Source organism: Dicentrarchus labrax, unplaced genomic scaffold, assembly GCF_905237075.1.
Source record: "Dicentrarchus labrax unplaced genomic scaffold, dlabrax2021, whole genome shotgun sequence".
NCBI classification, from domain to species: Eukaryota; Metazoa; Chordata; class Actinopteri; family Moronidae; genus Dicentrarchus; species Dicentrarchus labrax.
The window spans coordinates 27,126,682-27,141,642 of NW_026136718.1; the positions used below are offsets into that span (position 1 = coordinate 27,126,682).

At 38.0% G+C, this 14,961-nt stretch overlaps 1 protein-coding gene and 1 long non-coding RNA gene across 6 annotated transcripts in view; one reads left to right on the top strand and one right to left on the bottom strand.

Moving 5' to 3' along the window:
• The window catches only part of LOC127350801 (inactive N-acetylated-alpha-linked acidic dipeptidase-like protein 2), a 479,274-nt gene that overhangs the window by 6,389 nt on the left and 457,924 nt on the right, over positions 1–14,961 (bottom strand). For all 5 annotated transcript variants that reach the window (XM_051377800.1, XM_051377799.1, XM_051377804.1 and 2 more), the window contains one exon: positions 14,232–14,430. In XM_051377800.1, the coding sequence (XP_051233760.1) occupies positions 14,232–14,430 (199 nt within the window). The remainder of the gene's footprint in view (positions 1–14,231; positions 14,431–14,961) is intronic.
• On the top strand, positions 131–4,774 carry LOC127350848 (uncharacterized). Its single transcript, XR_007880659.1, has 2 exons — positions 131–611; positions 4,300–4,774. It is a non-coding gene; the product is annotated as an uncharacterized LOC127350848 (long non-coding RNA).

Sequence of the window (14,961 nt, forward strand, 5' to 3'; positions counted from 1 at the left end):
ACTATAGTTACAGTAGTCTTTTAAAATGATGATTTCAGATAATAGGTTTGCCCTTGGCCACAGCTTGCACTAGTCAAAAGGTTTTATTCTTATGCCATATTGTAAGTGTAAGAGGATTTTACTCAATGGGATAAGTAGTGTCAGTCTGAAACCTGAAATATTCTTTTTTCCATTTTGTTCGTAGAATACCAATAAGGGGCACTGGCACTGGAAGGACGGTTTGTGTAAATCAAATGTATTCAAAGGACAACTTAACATGCTGTTTTAGCTTTAACATACCTTCTTCACATTTAAATCCACAGCATCCCCATTCTGATTTCTTTTCAAGTTACAACTCCAAATGACAGTTATGTGTGAATTAATTCTGGATGACAGACAGGAGATAGCATAACAATGTCTTATATTTCGTGTGCGCTACAAGGCATGACGCATTTTTTTATTTTTTTGGGTCTAGAACAGTGATTCTCAACGACTGGGACAATCTGCATAGTGTCGGCCGCAAAGATGTGATCTGACAAGAACCGATCATCCATCCACCCCAACCCCTCCCCTCCAGATGGTGTTGGTGGACACATTAATCATGGTGGATGTAAAGTCACAAATAAATGCAGGTTAGTGTATAATAACCTGAATATAGGAATTTTATCTACAGTTGTCCACCATTTTAAACCAGTGGTACAGTAGCCCAGAATGGACAAACCTAACACAGACTGTAGATCGGGCTTTTGCATGTTTTTTTTAGTTTCGCAGCCACTGTGTAGTTTCTCCTACACACCTGACAGCCCGTTCTAATTCCCAGGTCATTAAATACAGTCACAAGTGATATTTAGTTAGTTGCAATCTGCAACTTCACTACTAGATGACACTAAATCCTACACACTGGTCCTTTAAAGCTGGGGTAGAAGCTTTTTTTTGCCATCATTAGGCAGAAATGCCACACAAATGTTTCAGCATATTGTAATTCAACTGGCGGGAGAGAAAACTAGACTTCTGCTCCTCTTGGCTCAGTTTATACACTTTAGACATACTATTGACAGACTTCTCTGTGTCTGAGGTTGGTGTGACACTCTAATGATATGGCGCCCCACTTCCTGAGAAATCTCAGCTGTTTCTTGTCCCTTGCCGCTGAGGCAGAGTGTTGCTGAGGCAGTCGCGGTGGAGAGCGGGCACAAGGTTTCATAGGGCAACTGCTGCTGTTCAAATTTATGGGTTTGGTGGGGAGGGGCTTAGTGGAGTGATAAGAAGCAGGAGAGAAATAGGTGGAATGTTTTGCATTGTGTGTGTTCAAAATACCTTCTGCAGCTTAAACTGAATGAAACTATTTTCAATTTACTCTTTCAATTAACTTTTATTTTGCCACTTTATCTTGACTGAATGTGTTTTTTGTATAAATCCCTCTCCAGTCAAAAGTCTGTTTTTCTTACCGTTAATTCACATGGATGTTTGAGCTTCCAGCTTCACTGTGCAGATTGATGTAGGTGCAGAGTTAGTTTTCACATTCATCTGCTGAAAGTCTGTGTCTGTGCTGATCTTAAATCTCTAGTAGGAGACATCTTGTATCCAATACATTTACATATTTATAGATTCTGGATTTTTGAGAAGATGTTATTGAAGCAGATTATTTGTATATGTTTAAATCATATGGATAGGATCTTTCAAAGTAGAATCAATCTGGTTTTGATCAGCACTGCTGCTCTGAATCAATTAGCTACCCTCAAGCAACACTGTGGATTTTCAAATTAAAAGCATACAAGATACAAAAATGTGTCCCACAAAAACAAACACACACACACACACACACACACACACACACACACACACACACACACACAGACCACACACAGACAAGTTTATTGCCAGTCTCTGTTGACTTTCACATCACACCAACACATTCACCACCATATCCTCACGCACAGGCCCTACTCTTTGTTTTCGTTTACTCTTTGTTTGCAGTGTGTTTGTTATGTTTCACTTGTCTCAAGGTTTGTGTGTTTGCTAGTTTGTGCGTCCACCTCTATTTATTTACCTGTTTTGTTAAAGAAAGTTTTAACTTTTAACATGAACAATCTGCGGAATGTGTTCGGTTTTATTTGCTTTACACTAAAGGAGAAGACGGGAAAACTGGAATTAATTAGTGAATAAAAACAATATTTCTGTTTCAAACTAGGAGCATGACTTTGTTGTACAAAGCAATAAATGCTGTGAAAATGTATGCTATATTGAATTTATCAACCCAATATGTAAATATGGAGGAAGTTTAAAGTTTGCATAACTGAAGAACAGTGGAAATTAGAAAATATAAAATATAAGTCTGTTCCAAATAACACCAAATAAAAGTGGCCATACATATAATTTACTAAATCAAACAAGTAGATTTAGTGTTATGTTACTCTACCCCTACCGTTTCCCCTACCGTTCTATATGTATGTAGCAACTCTTGGTGTCAAGAGTAGCATGTTAATCTCAGTCCTGATTCAAATGGATTTTAGAAGCTTGAACACAAAAAAGTTTCGTGTCAGCCAGCCAACCTGCAGCCAATTATCATTTACAGGCCAAATTATGCTAAACTGCTCGGATTTGACACTCAGAGACTAATGTGAAATATGAAAACCTCTTCATTCATATTTTGACCTCTGCTTAAGTTTTTGCCGCAACTAAGTTACAAACACGCCGCACCATATGAATTATTGTCCTTTAAAGACCCCTCTATCTATGTCTCTTTGTCTTCCTGTCACACGCACTGGTACGCACGCACACACAAACACACAGCAAAGCACATATATAAACACAGACGAGCCTTTGGGGGTAGCAGAGTAGTCATTTGTAGGTCAGAATGGCAGAGACTTCAGAGTGTTGCTCTCCTCGGGGCTGAAGTACATTGATTTCTCTTAAAGTGGCTCAACAGAGAGTCTTAGAGAGTAAATGGAGTGATTCTTCATCTGTTAAGACACAGGTCGTGAGCTGTAGGGTGTGAAGGAACACTGACCTTCAGCACACAATTTAGACTCAAAGTCAGGGCACTGTGAAGATTCTGTATCTACCACCATATGACACCATTATACGACCCAGTGAGGCTCCTGTGAGTAGGGTGTTCAGGCTCTCCTAATAAATATGTGTTGACATTGTTAGTTAAGTAAATTAATATAAAAAGGTTAATCAATGAATACAAGCAGTTGTCACATTCACCACAATGTCCATGTTTGCTTTGTATCTATTTTGCTGCAACATACTTTAGCTCATGAATGCATTATGTGGCAGCCAGCTCTCATAAGTTTGATTTCTGACCAGCATACAAACACATAAGTCAGCAGCAGACTTTCAAATGAGTCGGCACTTTCATACCATGATAAAATACTACTGACAAAAATAAAAGAACAGACATTGATATAAGTTGTACTGAAAAGAATGGAAAACGTTTTTTTTTAGTGGAAACGTTTTTGACATGCCACAACACAGGTGCAAATGACAAAATGAAGGACGGAATTCCATTTTGCTGCTTAGTAATACCTGGGCTTTCTGCTGTGAGAAAGGGCCATTGGTTTGGCAAAACACTAGATTATGTTTAATGATTTACATTACTTTTCACTTTCTACAATATCTGTGCATGAAAAACGATATAGTTAAAGTTAGGGGAAAGTGGTTATAGTTAACGTTAGGTCACTAAAACGCAGATTTTGGCTACTTGGGGGCAGCACAACAAGCTGGAAACACAACATTGAGTTGTAAAGTTGATACGGCTAACATATTAGCAAACAGTCACCAATTTACACATGCAGCAGAAATGGAGGAACATTTGCATTCCTTTTCAGTTGTGCCTGATCAATTTAAGTACAACATTCACTCCCCTTTTAGCTCTTGGATAGGAGAAAATCTGGCTATTTAGTGTTTCACTATGTTCACCTGCTATTTTCTAACTTTGTCTGGCTGCTGTTTATTGCTGGGAAGGTTGTGTAGTCAGTTTATCAGAGCTTTTTCTCTATAAACTGCTGCCTGCCTGACAGTGCTGGGAGACTGAGTGAACAGTTAAACTGTGAGCAGTTAAACCAAAACAAAGAGCTGAAAGATGCTAAAAGGTTCAGTAGAGTTGAGAGAAACTGCAAAGTTAAGTGATAAATAAAAACAATGCCTTTCAAGTTACATATAGTCATGCAACACATTGTTTAATAAAAATATGTATTACTGCAGCTTTAAGGTTAAGGTATGGTCAGGGTTAAGGAACTAAGGATGTGGGTATGTTTAGGAAAAGATTACAGGTTGTAGCTAATATTAACATTAACTGAATGGGAGCATTGATTGCAGATCTGTGACGGGACACAAACTCTGCTGCATGAAAGCCTGAGATGCTGCACACCCATCCACCACCTCGACCACCACACCCTAACTTTCTGCCTCACCCCCTATATTGGCACCGAATGTTGACACTACGTAAATCGTGAAGTTCTGAATCATCCTACATGGCTGCAATTCCTTGGGATACTGGGATGAGAAAAACTACATAGATTTCACTTTGTAAGCTTTGGAACATGATCCGCACTAACTTGAAGAATGCATGATTTGACGGTGATTTAGAAGCTTAAAACATGCACAAACTGCAGTTTAGTCAAGTGATTTTTGGCAGAATATTAAAACTCAATAATACGAATAATACTCAACAAATATGTACAGAACTGATTTTTGTAATATATGAATCATTTGTGCTATGTTGAATATTGCATGAATATTTGGAAACATCCCTACTGTGAAGAGTCAGTAATAAAATTGATTTCTAAAGGAAGACAGAGTCAGACAGAGAGAATGTCTCTGCCTTGCATTAGGAAGTGCTTGAATGAGCTTGCCCATAGAAAGTAGAGTTTTTGTGCTATCAGTCAGTATTGTGCTCACGTCCTGTACATAGCTCTAACCTTGTAAAACCAAATAAATCTCAAGGATGGTTTTGTTTTGCTGGGGAAACAAGTCTATATAAAAAAACATTTTACCCACTGGTCATTGGCAGCTGAGATACAAAGCCTGGTGTTTTAACACTGAGACCCTCATCCATCCATTGTCTGTACCTGCTTATCCTGTTTATGGTCCCAGGCTGAGCAGTTATCTGAGCACACACTGAGCAAAAGGAAGGACACATCCCTGGACATGACACCAGTTTACACAGGGCTGGCATAAGCCTTTTTCAGACAGGGAATCTGTTAAATTGCTGGCTTCATCAGTCTGTTTCAAACATAGGTCTCTGGGGCAGAAACAGAAATTTCCTAAGTCTCCTAATCCTATCTTATCTTAGTTTAGGCTGACATTTAGCATTTTTGGTACAACAACTGCATTTTAGGAAAAATTCCTTTCTTCATTTAGGATTGAATTAATGTAGCTGCTTTTAAAGGGAATGTGAGATGACGCTCTGATTGGTTTATTGCACGTTACGCCCAAACCACACCTATGACTAATGTAGCTACTTCAGACCAACCCATTTTAGATTTGCGCCGGGCGCAAGAGTCATTTATCCCGCCGGCATAATAGCAACAGCGCCCGAGATCCACCCACAAAGCTACTTGCGTTTTGCGTTTGATACTTGCGTTTCAGATCGGCAAGATAGGGCCCCTGAGCTTTTCTTGTCCATTATAGCAAGCTAGCTAGCTAGTGAGAAGCTAGTGAGAAGCAAAGTGAGGCAGACGTTGTTGTTATATTCAGTATAGAATACAGGCAGTCTTATAATTTAAACACACTGAAAAACCACATTAGTTAATTTAACCAAAAAACTGTTGAAATGGATTACATTGGACATTTTAAGTAAACTAACTAAAGTTAATAAAAATACCTAGTAATATATATTCAATCAGGAATGTTTCTGTCTCTTACAAAACTAAGTTAGTGTTACTTAAAAAAAATAACTTATTGCATTACAGTGTACAGAAACAGGCATGACGAGTTTACAGTTCTAGCTGTGATTTCTTAAGATAAAATAGGCGGTCTGAGATAGGATAGGACACATGAGTTTAGGTATTGCTTTGTTAATAGAAAGATAGGAACTTCCTATTGTTTATTTGCATTTCTAAATGAATGTAAAGACAGCAACAGTGAGGCTCAGCTATAGAGCTTTGAGCTAGTGTTATTTTTGTAACAAATGAACCAACAGCGCTAGCTATGGGGAAGCCACAACCGGACAGAAAATAAAGAGGTGTGGAGAAGTCAGTCAAGAGTGTGAGAGGGAAAGAGAGACATCATTCGAGAGTTAATGTGTCCATCTGTTTGATGGTTTGGTTTCTTGTGGCTTTCAATGTACTCCAAGAACAATGTTCTGGAAGATACATGACAAACTTCAAGGGGCAGAAATTTTGAGGTACAGGAACGACATATCATGTTAATATATCATACCATTACATCTGATATTTAGTTGGAAAGTCTGATGCAGTAGCTAAGAACCATGACGTAAAGTAAAGTGGAGATTGGCGTACCTCCACTTTGCAAACCATAGAATGTAAAACTTGTCAGGCACTTAAAAAATGAATCTAATAAAAAAATATTGGGAACTGCAATGACCAGAACAGAACATAAACGAAACAAACAAAAAACAAAATGGAAAAAAGTGCATCAGAGCCAACGGAATCTTGTCTGTTCTCTAACCAACAGACTGTCATCCACCGTCTGTCTGTGAATATCCAGTTAAGAAAGAAGTCTTTCTGAAGCAGAGTGTACATAAAGACATCTGCTATCGATTGGTGTGGCCCTCGGCAGCCTGACATCCACTCTTAATAGAGCCAGACTCCTGCTCCCCAACACAACAAATTGGGTTTAAACTATGTCTAGTGGTCCCAGGTGTCACTCATGCTGGAGCATCAGCATCCATTCTACACTGACAGCTGCATAGTGTCTGTGTGTTCTGGTACCTCCTTGTGAGAAGGTTTACTTTCAAAGGGAAAATATTTCAGTTAACCCTCACTTTTGCAATAGGACATTTAAAGATAAGGTCAGATAAAGTCAGGGTATTGATTTTGGAAGTCCAATTCCAGGTATTTTACATCCCAAAGATAGAAGGATGCATTTAAACAAAAACAAACATATGAATCCATTCATATCCAATATGCTTGGATTTGGGTGCTATCTTTTTCATTGGAAAAGGAACCTCTCTATGCATATGTGAAAGTTGGAATATTAGCACATTGGTTTTTGAAGTCACACTTCAAATCTAGTATGTAAACGTCCAAAACCAAGATTGCCCTCAAATATCAATATTTTCTAAACTCATAAAGCAGGTCCACATACAGATTTTAGGAGATTTTAGTTTAAGATAGAGGAAATTAAACCATTTCAACGCACCAGCATATTGATTCTTGGATGTCACATTGCAAGGCTATTCACTTTTCCAAATCACAATTCAAACTTAATGTACCAAGACCTCCCTCCTGATTCAATACAAAATTTCCAGTTTCAGGCAGCTCTACATCTGGATTTTGCATTTTGGTTTAAGATACTGGAGATGAAACCTCTGTGTGGAAATGCATTATTATGCATACCAATTTTGTCACATTCTCAGGTCCTTCATCCAAAATATGTTATCCAATTCCAGTATGGAATTTCCAGAATCAATATGCAGCTCCACATACTGATTTTGAATGTTTGCATGCTAGAAATGGAACTTCTGTGTGCATATTGGTTCTAAAAACCAGCAGAGTATGTCAGCTTTCAAATAAAACCTTGAAGGTTCTGTTCTATGAGCAGGAACACGCTGATTTATCGTGTTATCAGTTTCAGCGTAACATATACAGTATGTCCATATGTGGGAGATCACCTTATTGGATTTAGACATCAGCATATTGATTTTGGAAGACACAGTCCAAGTCTTTCACCAATAAAATATCAATCAGATCCAGTTCTTCCTTGGTGTGACACTTTGCAGTCACTTTAACCAGCCAGTGAGGTTCATTGCATTTATAAGCCTAGATAAAGTCTACTGGAGCCAAACACGTAACCTGTGGTATAAATGTAACATGAGTGAATGAAAAGAACAAGTTAGGCTGGACTTTATTGATGTTTCACTCCTATCATTGTTGAGTTGCAGTTGGAGGCAATTCCAATGCTCATATATCATGCAAGCTAAATAAAGTTTCCTTGGCATGTACCTCATTTGGCTTAAACATTCACTGCATCTAAGATATTATTATTAACACCCAACAAGAGAGAGAGTTTGTTGTGTTAAATGTAAAGTGGATTTATAGCATTACAAGAATATCCTATTTGTTAAACATGTTGAAGAAAGGTCCAAGTGGAGCTTTTGACTTGATTCAATCTTCCTATGGTTGCCTAGGTTTGCATCTAATTTACATTACAATTCTATGTGACATATTATGAAAGGCTGCCATTATGTGTCAGATTGGCACCCACCTGTCACTCAAAGTGGCCAAGTCCTTAATTATGCATAACATTAAGCCTTAATATAATGTAAACAGGTGAGTTATAGTTCCAATGCAAGTCTTTCCCCCACACCAGTATCTGCTTTTTGTCCCCTACAATCTGCCTGGTTCCTGACATTTCCTCAAGATCCCTGTGCCAACTGGCTATAGAGGACGTGATGTCAGTACCTAGTCTGTATGGTAGCTTCTTTCCACAACCCAAAGTAGAGGCATTTTTAAATATGAGGGGAAATATCCTTAATATTGTCCTGTGTGGATTCACAAGTTGCATTCATGTATTGTGTGAGTGGTGTTGTCAGGGTTTGTTGAGGTCTTCATCACGTCTAAAACCTAACCTAAAACTGAAACATTATGTATGGGTACATTTTCTTGTGTTTCAGTGTTGCTTGTGTGATTGAATATTTTTACTGCAGTGCGTTTAGTATGTACGCTGAGTTGCAGAACACTACACAGAGTTTTTGTGTGGCTTTCACCAATTTCTGTGAGAGCACTCTGCATTCAATCATAGGAAGCATAATGTCATTACAGTTTTCAAGATCTCTTGAACAGAACAAGAGAATACAAAGAGGAATGGACAGAGATATGCATCCATTGTGTGTATGCTCATACTTCAGTACTTGGATCAGTGCCTTCGCCTGGCAGTCACACCTTTTGTGGCCAGGCTCAAGGCTCTGTTTACAGACAAACTGTGCCACCTATCCAACTAAGTCAAGCCACTGAGCTGTCATTTATTATTCTTTGATTTAGGTTAAAATGTTGGGCTGTATGTTTTGTATTTTTGTAATGTTATGGAGAGCTTATTGAATACTGACTTATGAACTCTGCCACTAACTACTAATGTTAGTTTAAAGACACAAAGGGTTGTGACACATGAGATGATTTACTGAAATTCTGCAGATTTAAATATTTAAATAATATATTTGGCTTTATTGTAGGATAATGCTATACAATATTCTAATTGTTACCCATCTTGTAAATTATCTATATTATTGATCAAAATAATATACAGTGTAATGCACACTGTAATATTCTCCAGAGTATTGATTCCAAGGTTAAGCAAGAACACAGCAGCTTTACAGTTGTATAACTTTGGCATTTAAAACTGGACCAGAGTTGGAACCCCTCAGAGCACACAGCGAGACCACCAACTTACCCTGTTGGTGACCGAGACTACTTATTATCCTGAATCTCATTCCAGTGTCAGTAGCAACTGTGTCTTTGAGCTGAAATCTTTACAGGTCTGCGCTGACTTACCAAATACCCATCACTATAGCTCATAGCAGTGAGATACACAGTAGATGGCATTATCCGGAATTAGTTTTAAGGTTCAGTGTGCAATTTAATGAGAGGTTACTTAACACAAAGATCATGCCACAAAAATACAAATCATAAGCATCCATATATGTGCTTACCTACCTTATAGGTTTTGTTGCTTAAAACCATCAAAGTAAACATGTTAAAGACTGTTCATCAGTGTTCATAGTCTAATTGTCTTGGTCTTGTGGGGGAATGGTAACTTCCTTTATAAATGAGTGCTATTAAGCCTTAATGCTTTCCGAGCATGATGGAGCAGCTAATTTTAGCTTGGATGCTAATGGAAGTCGAGGACAATTAACATGTCTATTACTGCCATAAACTGTGAATAACACTGAACAGCAGAGGCCATTTATTCCGTTAGAATCTCGTTGAAAAGTAGACAGCTGAAGTGCTGTGGGGGAAGACAGAGTGTGTACCAGACACTGAGGATGCTGAAATCAAACCGAACAGAGGTGTTACTTTATGAGATAGAAATATAGTTGTTGAGAAAAAGTCCCCACTATCAGTCAAGGTCAGCTGTCCTCCAACTAAATGTGATTTGATATGATTTATTGTGTTTATTCTTTAGCTGGACAGTTTGACTAAAATAACTTCACCAACTAATCTGGAGCTCTCACTTTCTTACATTCGCCGTGCAGAGCCAATGAATTACTGCTGCGCTGCCCTGAAAAGCTGCTGCTGGGAAAAAATTCAAACACGGTTGTCTGTAAATTATTCCTCTTTTCCCTTTTTTTGCCAGAGAGAATAAATATGTGTTCACTGTGAAGCTCAAGTTTTATGTTGCATTATTGCTGTTCTGCTCCGTATGTAGAACAAGATGAAAAAGAAGTGGATGCACCCAATGCAAGACAGAAGGCTGACGGGGGATTTAAATCATGGCTGCCACGGTATAGGACTGCATGTGATTTACGGACTGTGGGAAAATTATTAGGGCAGGGAGAGGGGGTCAGAAAAGGGGGAGCGTTATGTATTTTCTCCCGTTTTCTGTGTAAAAGTGTATGTTTGTAGGATTATTACTGTTGAGGCCACCATCAGTACTCTAGTTTTTTTCCTCCTTCGCCTTTTCTGCCCATCTCATAGGGGCTTGGACAGTGAGGATTTTACCACCTTGGACTGTTCGCAGACCCACAGGAAGGTCCATGCAAACTCACCACTCTTCCTATTTTGTTTTACTTTTAGGCGGTATACTTTTCTTTAGTTTTTGTGTTTTTAAGAACTATTTTTTGCTCTTATTTTTGGGGGATGCATGCAACAAAGTTTGGTTAGAGATTAAAATTGACGCTTGCATATCTAACATTGTGAAACGGTCACACTTCTGTTATGTTAAGGCGCAAAAACTACTTGGTTATGTTTTAGGAGAAGATTAAGTTATATACAATTCTGTATATAACTTAAAAGAAGTTAACTTTGACTTTTGGTTTCAAACGGGACACAAACAGTGGTTACCTGGGTTGGAGATGTCCACCCCACCTCCTCTATATGCAGACTTTTGGGCTTTTTATATTACATCTGGCTGGCAGGTCCATAAATAATGTTTCAAGGTCAAGTGTGTAACATTTAAGAGGCTCTATTGGCAGAAATGAAATATAATATTCATAGGTATGTTTTCATTAGTGTATTATCACCCTAATATAAGAATCGTTGTGTTTTTGAGACGATTTTATCTACAGACGCTGTAGGTTGCCTAGTTTTTCCTACACGCTTCACAGCCCATTCTCATTCCTAGGTCGTCAAATACAGACGCCAGTAGTGTTCAGTTAGTTGTAACCTGCAACTTTACGGCTAGCCACTAAATCCTACACACTGGTCCTTTAAGGCTGGAGTCTTACATATCCTCGAATTGTAAAGCAGAGGGCCATATTATGGGTTGGACTGAGACCAGACTGGTTGACAAAAATAGCCTAGAGCTGAAGTGAGTGCTTCATATTCTGTGTTAAATAGTTTTCTACTGACAGTTTGTAGTCTTTAGTCTTCTTGTATACAGTGGGAGGAGAAAAACTCTGAAAAGCTATCTTGGCCTTTTGTCCTGCTCTTTTGAAATGGTGACTAACTTCAGTTAAGCACTTTCTATCTATACTGAAGTCACACATACCGCCAGCCTTCAAAATCCCATTGTGATAAATATAAATATAATTATAAATAACTGCAATGCACAACTCATATTGTGAAGATGGATGAATGTGAAACTGCTGAATGTCAAACACACCTCATGAAAAGTCCTGCTGCTTTGGCAAAATACTGTACCAGCAACAACCACCTACATACTTTGATACCAAAGACAAAGTCAGAATCTGGAGAGTATGTGCCAAGATCTAAAGTCTGCTAAATAAAACAAAAACAAAAAATGTTTTAAAATTTTTTAAATGTTTGGTGATGCTTTTTTAATAGAAATAAGATTCAGCTTCCCTTCCCACCCAAACAATTTCCATACAGTGCCCTCACTGTAACTCTAAATGTGATCAGCAAATTGAAATTCTGGGTTTGGCCTCAGGAATTGCCGTCCCATAATGACTACTGGTGTGTTCCAAATGTTTCACAGGCAGAGCAGGAACTGTTTGGATGAATCATGGCCAATGCTACAGGCCATTGTGTTCAAACAGGTGTAACCGACCACCTTGTTCTTTGTCTGCCAGCTCGTTATGAATAAGCCAGGTTTACACTCCATTCATTCAGCATCAGTGGGCCACCAGTATAATCACTGTGCTCAAAATGGCCTTAATGTCCTTACTATGAGGTTTTGCACACTAAATAGTTTACAATAAATAAAGGCCCCTTTAATTACCTATTTGATGGCAGCATATCAGATTAAAAAATAACTTTTGGGATCAAGTCATAACTCCAGGGGATACACACTTTCAACACAACATAATCTTCATTTAGCTCTTCTTTATTTAGGCAGTCAATGAATGATCAAACTGCCTTTAAAAGGATACACTGTAAACCCAGCATATCTTAATAAACGAAGTAAGTTAACATAACTTGATCCTCCAAACAATGTGGAGTCACTCAATCCCATGAATTTAATCAACTCAAAAATGAATTGTTGAAGTAATAACTAATATAATATATAATAATTATAATGACATAATTCCAGTTTGTTCCGTATACTTACTTTCTTTAGGTTGACTTCATATCAGGACAAAAATGTAAGCCCCACTGTGCTATAATGCTTAAGACTTTTCAATTTTTGTTTTTATTTCAGTTTATAAATCATCATCCAAGTAAATCTTAATGATCCCCCGAAATACAAAGATTTGATGTCACATAAAGTAGGTTAAATATTTTTACAAGCCTGAATTCTTTGAGTTAATAAACTCAAACGATTTAAGGCATTCGGTTTCCAGTTTGAGTTGAACTAATTCACTGGGTTTTATAGTGTACAGTAAAATCAAGTTTAAAGCAACCATGCTCATTTCAGAACATTCAAGATAAATTATAGAATTGGTGCAAGACTTTTATTTAATACTGATACCTTTATATGAACTACATAAACAAACAAGACCATCAGTGAGAATTATTAGTTACTTCTATATAGTTAATTTATTAATTAATTAATCAATTACATGTGGCAGTAGAAGCACTACTAGTTTTGTCCACAGAGGCTGCTAGAATCAACACAAAATTAAAATTTCTTATAGGGGCTTTAAGTATTATCAGAATAAAATAAATAAATTGTGCAGTAAAATGTTCCCTGTCAGTGTTCTACTATCATAGATGATGTTTTTTGGTTTAATATTACTGCTGCATTAATGTGTATGTTTCATTTTACTGCTGTAGATGTTTGAGGTTGATCTCATTTTAACTTCTTTTTATACTGTTGGCTAGTTTACTCTACACTCTCAAACTCGTGAACAATGTGAAAAGTACTAACAACAGCCACTGTTTGTCCATTCTGGGATACTGTAGAAACATGATGGTTCTAAATGGCGGATTCAATGGGAGGTGACCCACAGTGGATTTAAACGGCTCATTCTAAGGTAACGAAAACATAAAGTTTCCTATATTCAGGTGATTGTACACTAATTAAAACATACCTATGAATATTATATTCCATTTCTGACATTAGATCCTCCTGAATGTTACACACTGGACCAAAAGAAAGCAAGCCTATATTTTTTTATCAAGTTAAAAGGGACAGTGCCAAAGGTGGAAAAACTTTTTGAAATGACTGTTGTTGAAATGACAGCAAAATTTACTCAGCTCAGATTTTAGACCTGCTAACTGGAATGGAAAATAAGACTATTTTCATTACTGGAAAAAGACACAAAAAGGAACTGTTGACCCATAAAAACACAGTATGCATGACCTGTATAATTTTTCACCAGAAACCCAGAACACCAAGAAACACATTGCCAGAAGGGACTTTAAGATGTCAAACACGAAATTGAACTGTATTCAAGATTTCATAATTTCACACATTTTAAGAGTTTGTGTATGTGTTCCTGACCGTATACCCATTACCTCTTACCACAACACACCACTGTTGCAACTCTGAGACAGTAACTTGTCTCCTACCTGTACACTCCAGGCGGCGCCTGTGGGATGATAAAGCTTTTCTCCAGGTCACGGAGTACATCATTCAGCATTCGCACGTGGGAGGGGTCGCGCTCTTTCGGGTCATTTGCCGGCCGCATGGTTTCTGACTGGAAGAAAGCTGCGTGCTCTCTCAGGGAGGAGGCTGAGGACAGCAGGGGCTGAGATACCATGCTCCTCTCTAGGCACATACACAGGGAGATACAGAGACAGAGGAACAGAGACATGAAAAAACTGACCTTAACTTTGAGGTTACTGTCTGTTCCAGAAAAAGTAGCTGACTTAAATCTATAAGCACTGGGTAAAAGTACAAAACAAAACTATATGTAGAAAACATAAATTACAAGGAAGAAGCGGTGGTTTCAAGTTGAAGCTCATTGTGGTTTTAACAAATAAACCAATATCTCTGTGACACACAAAACCTGTGTAATGCTTTGAAGGGTATTTGGGGACTGGCTGTATAAAGGTCCACCTCACAAAAACACAATGTGTCAGGGTGAATACAAACTCCCTTTTTAACAGTAAACTAAAGATGATGCATGTTTTGGGTGTTTATCATTCTATTCCTATAAATTGGACTTTGATACTTCCCGACAGTATCCCAATATAATGGGAATTAAACAGCTGCCTATCTTTTGGCGTAGACAAACACCCAATTGACTCTTCCTAAGTCTCTCCCTTTTTGCTCTGTCCTCCAATAACAGCTGAGCAA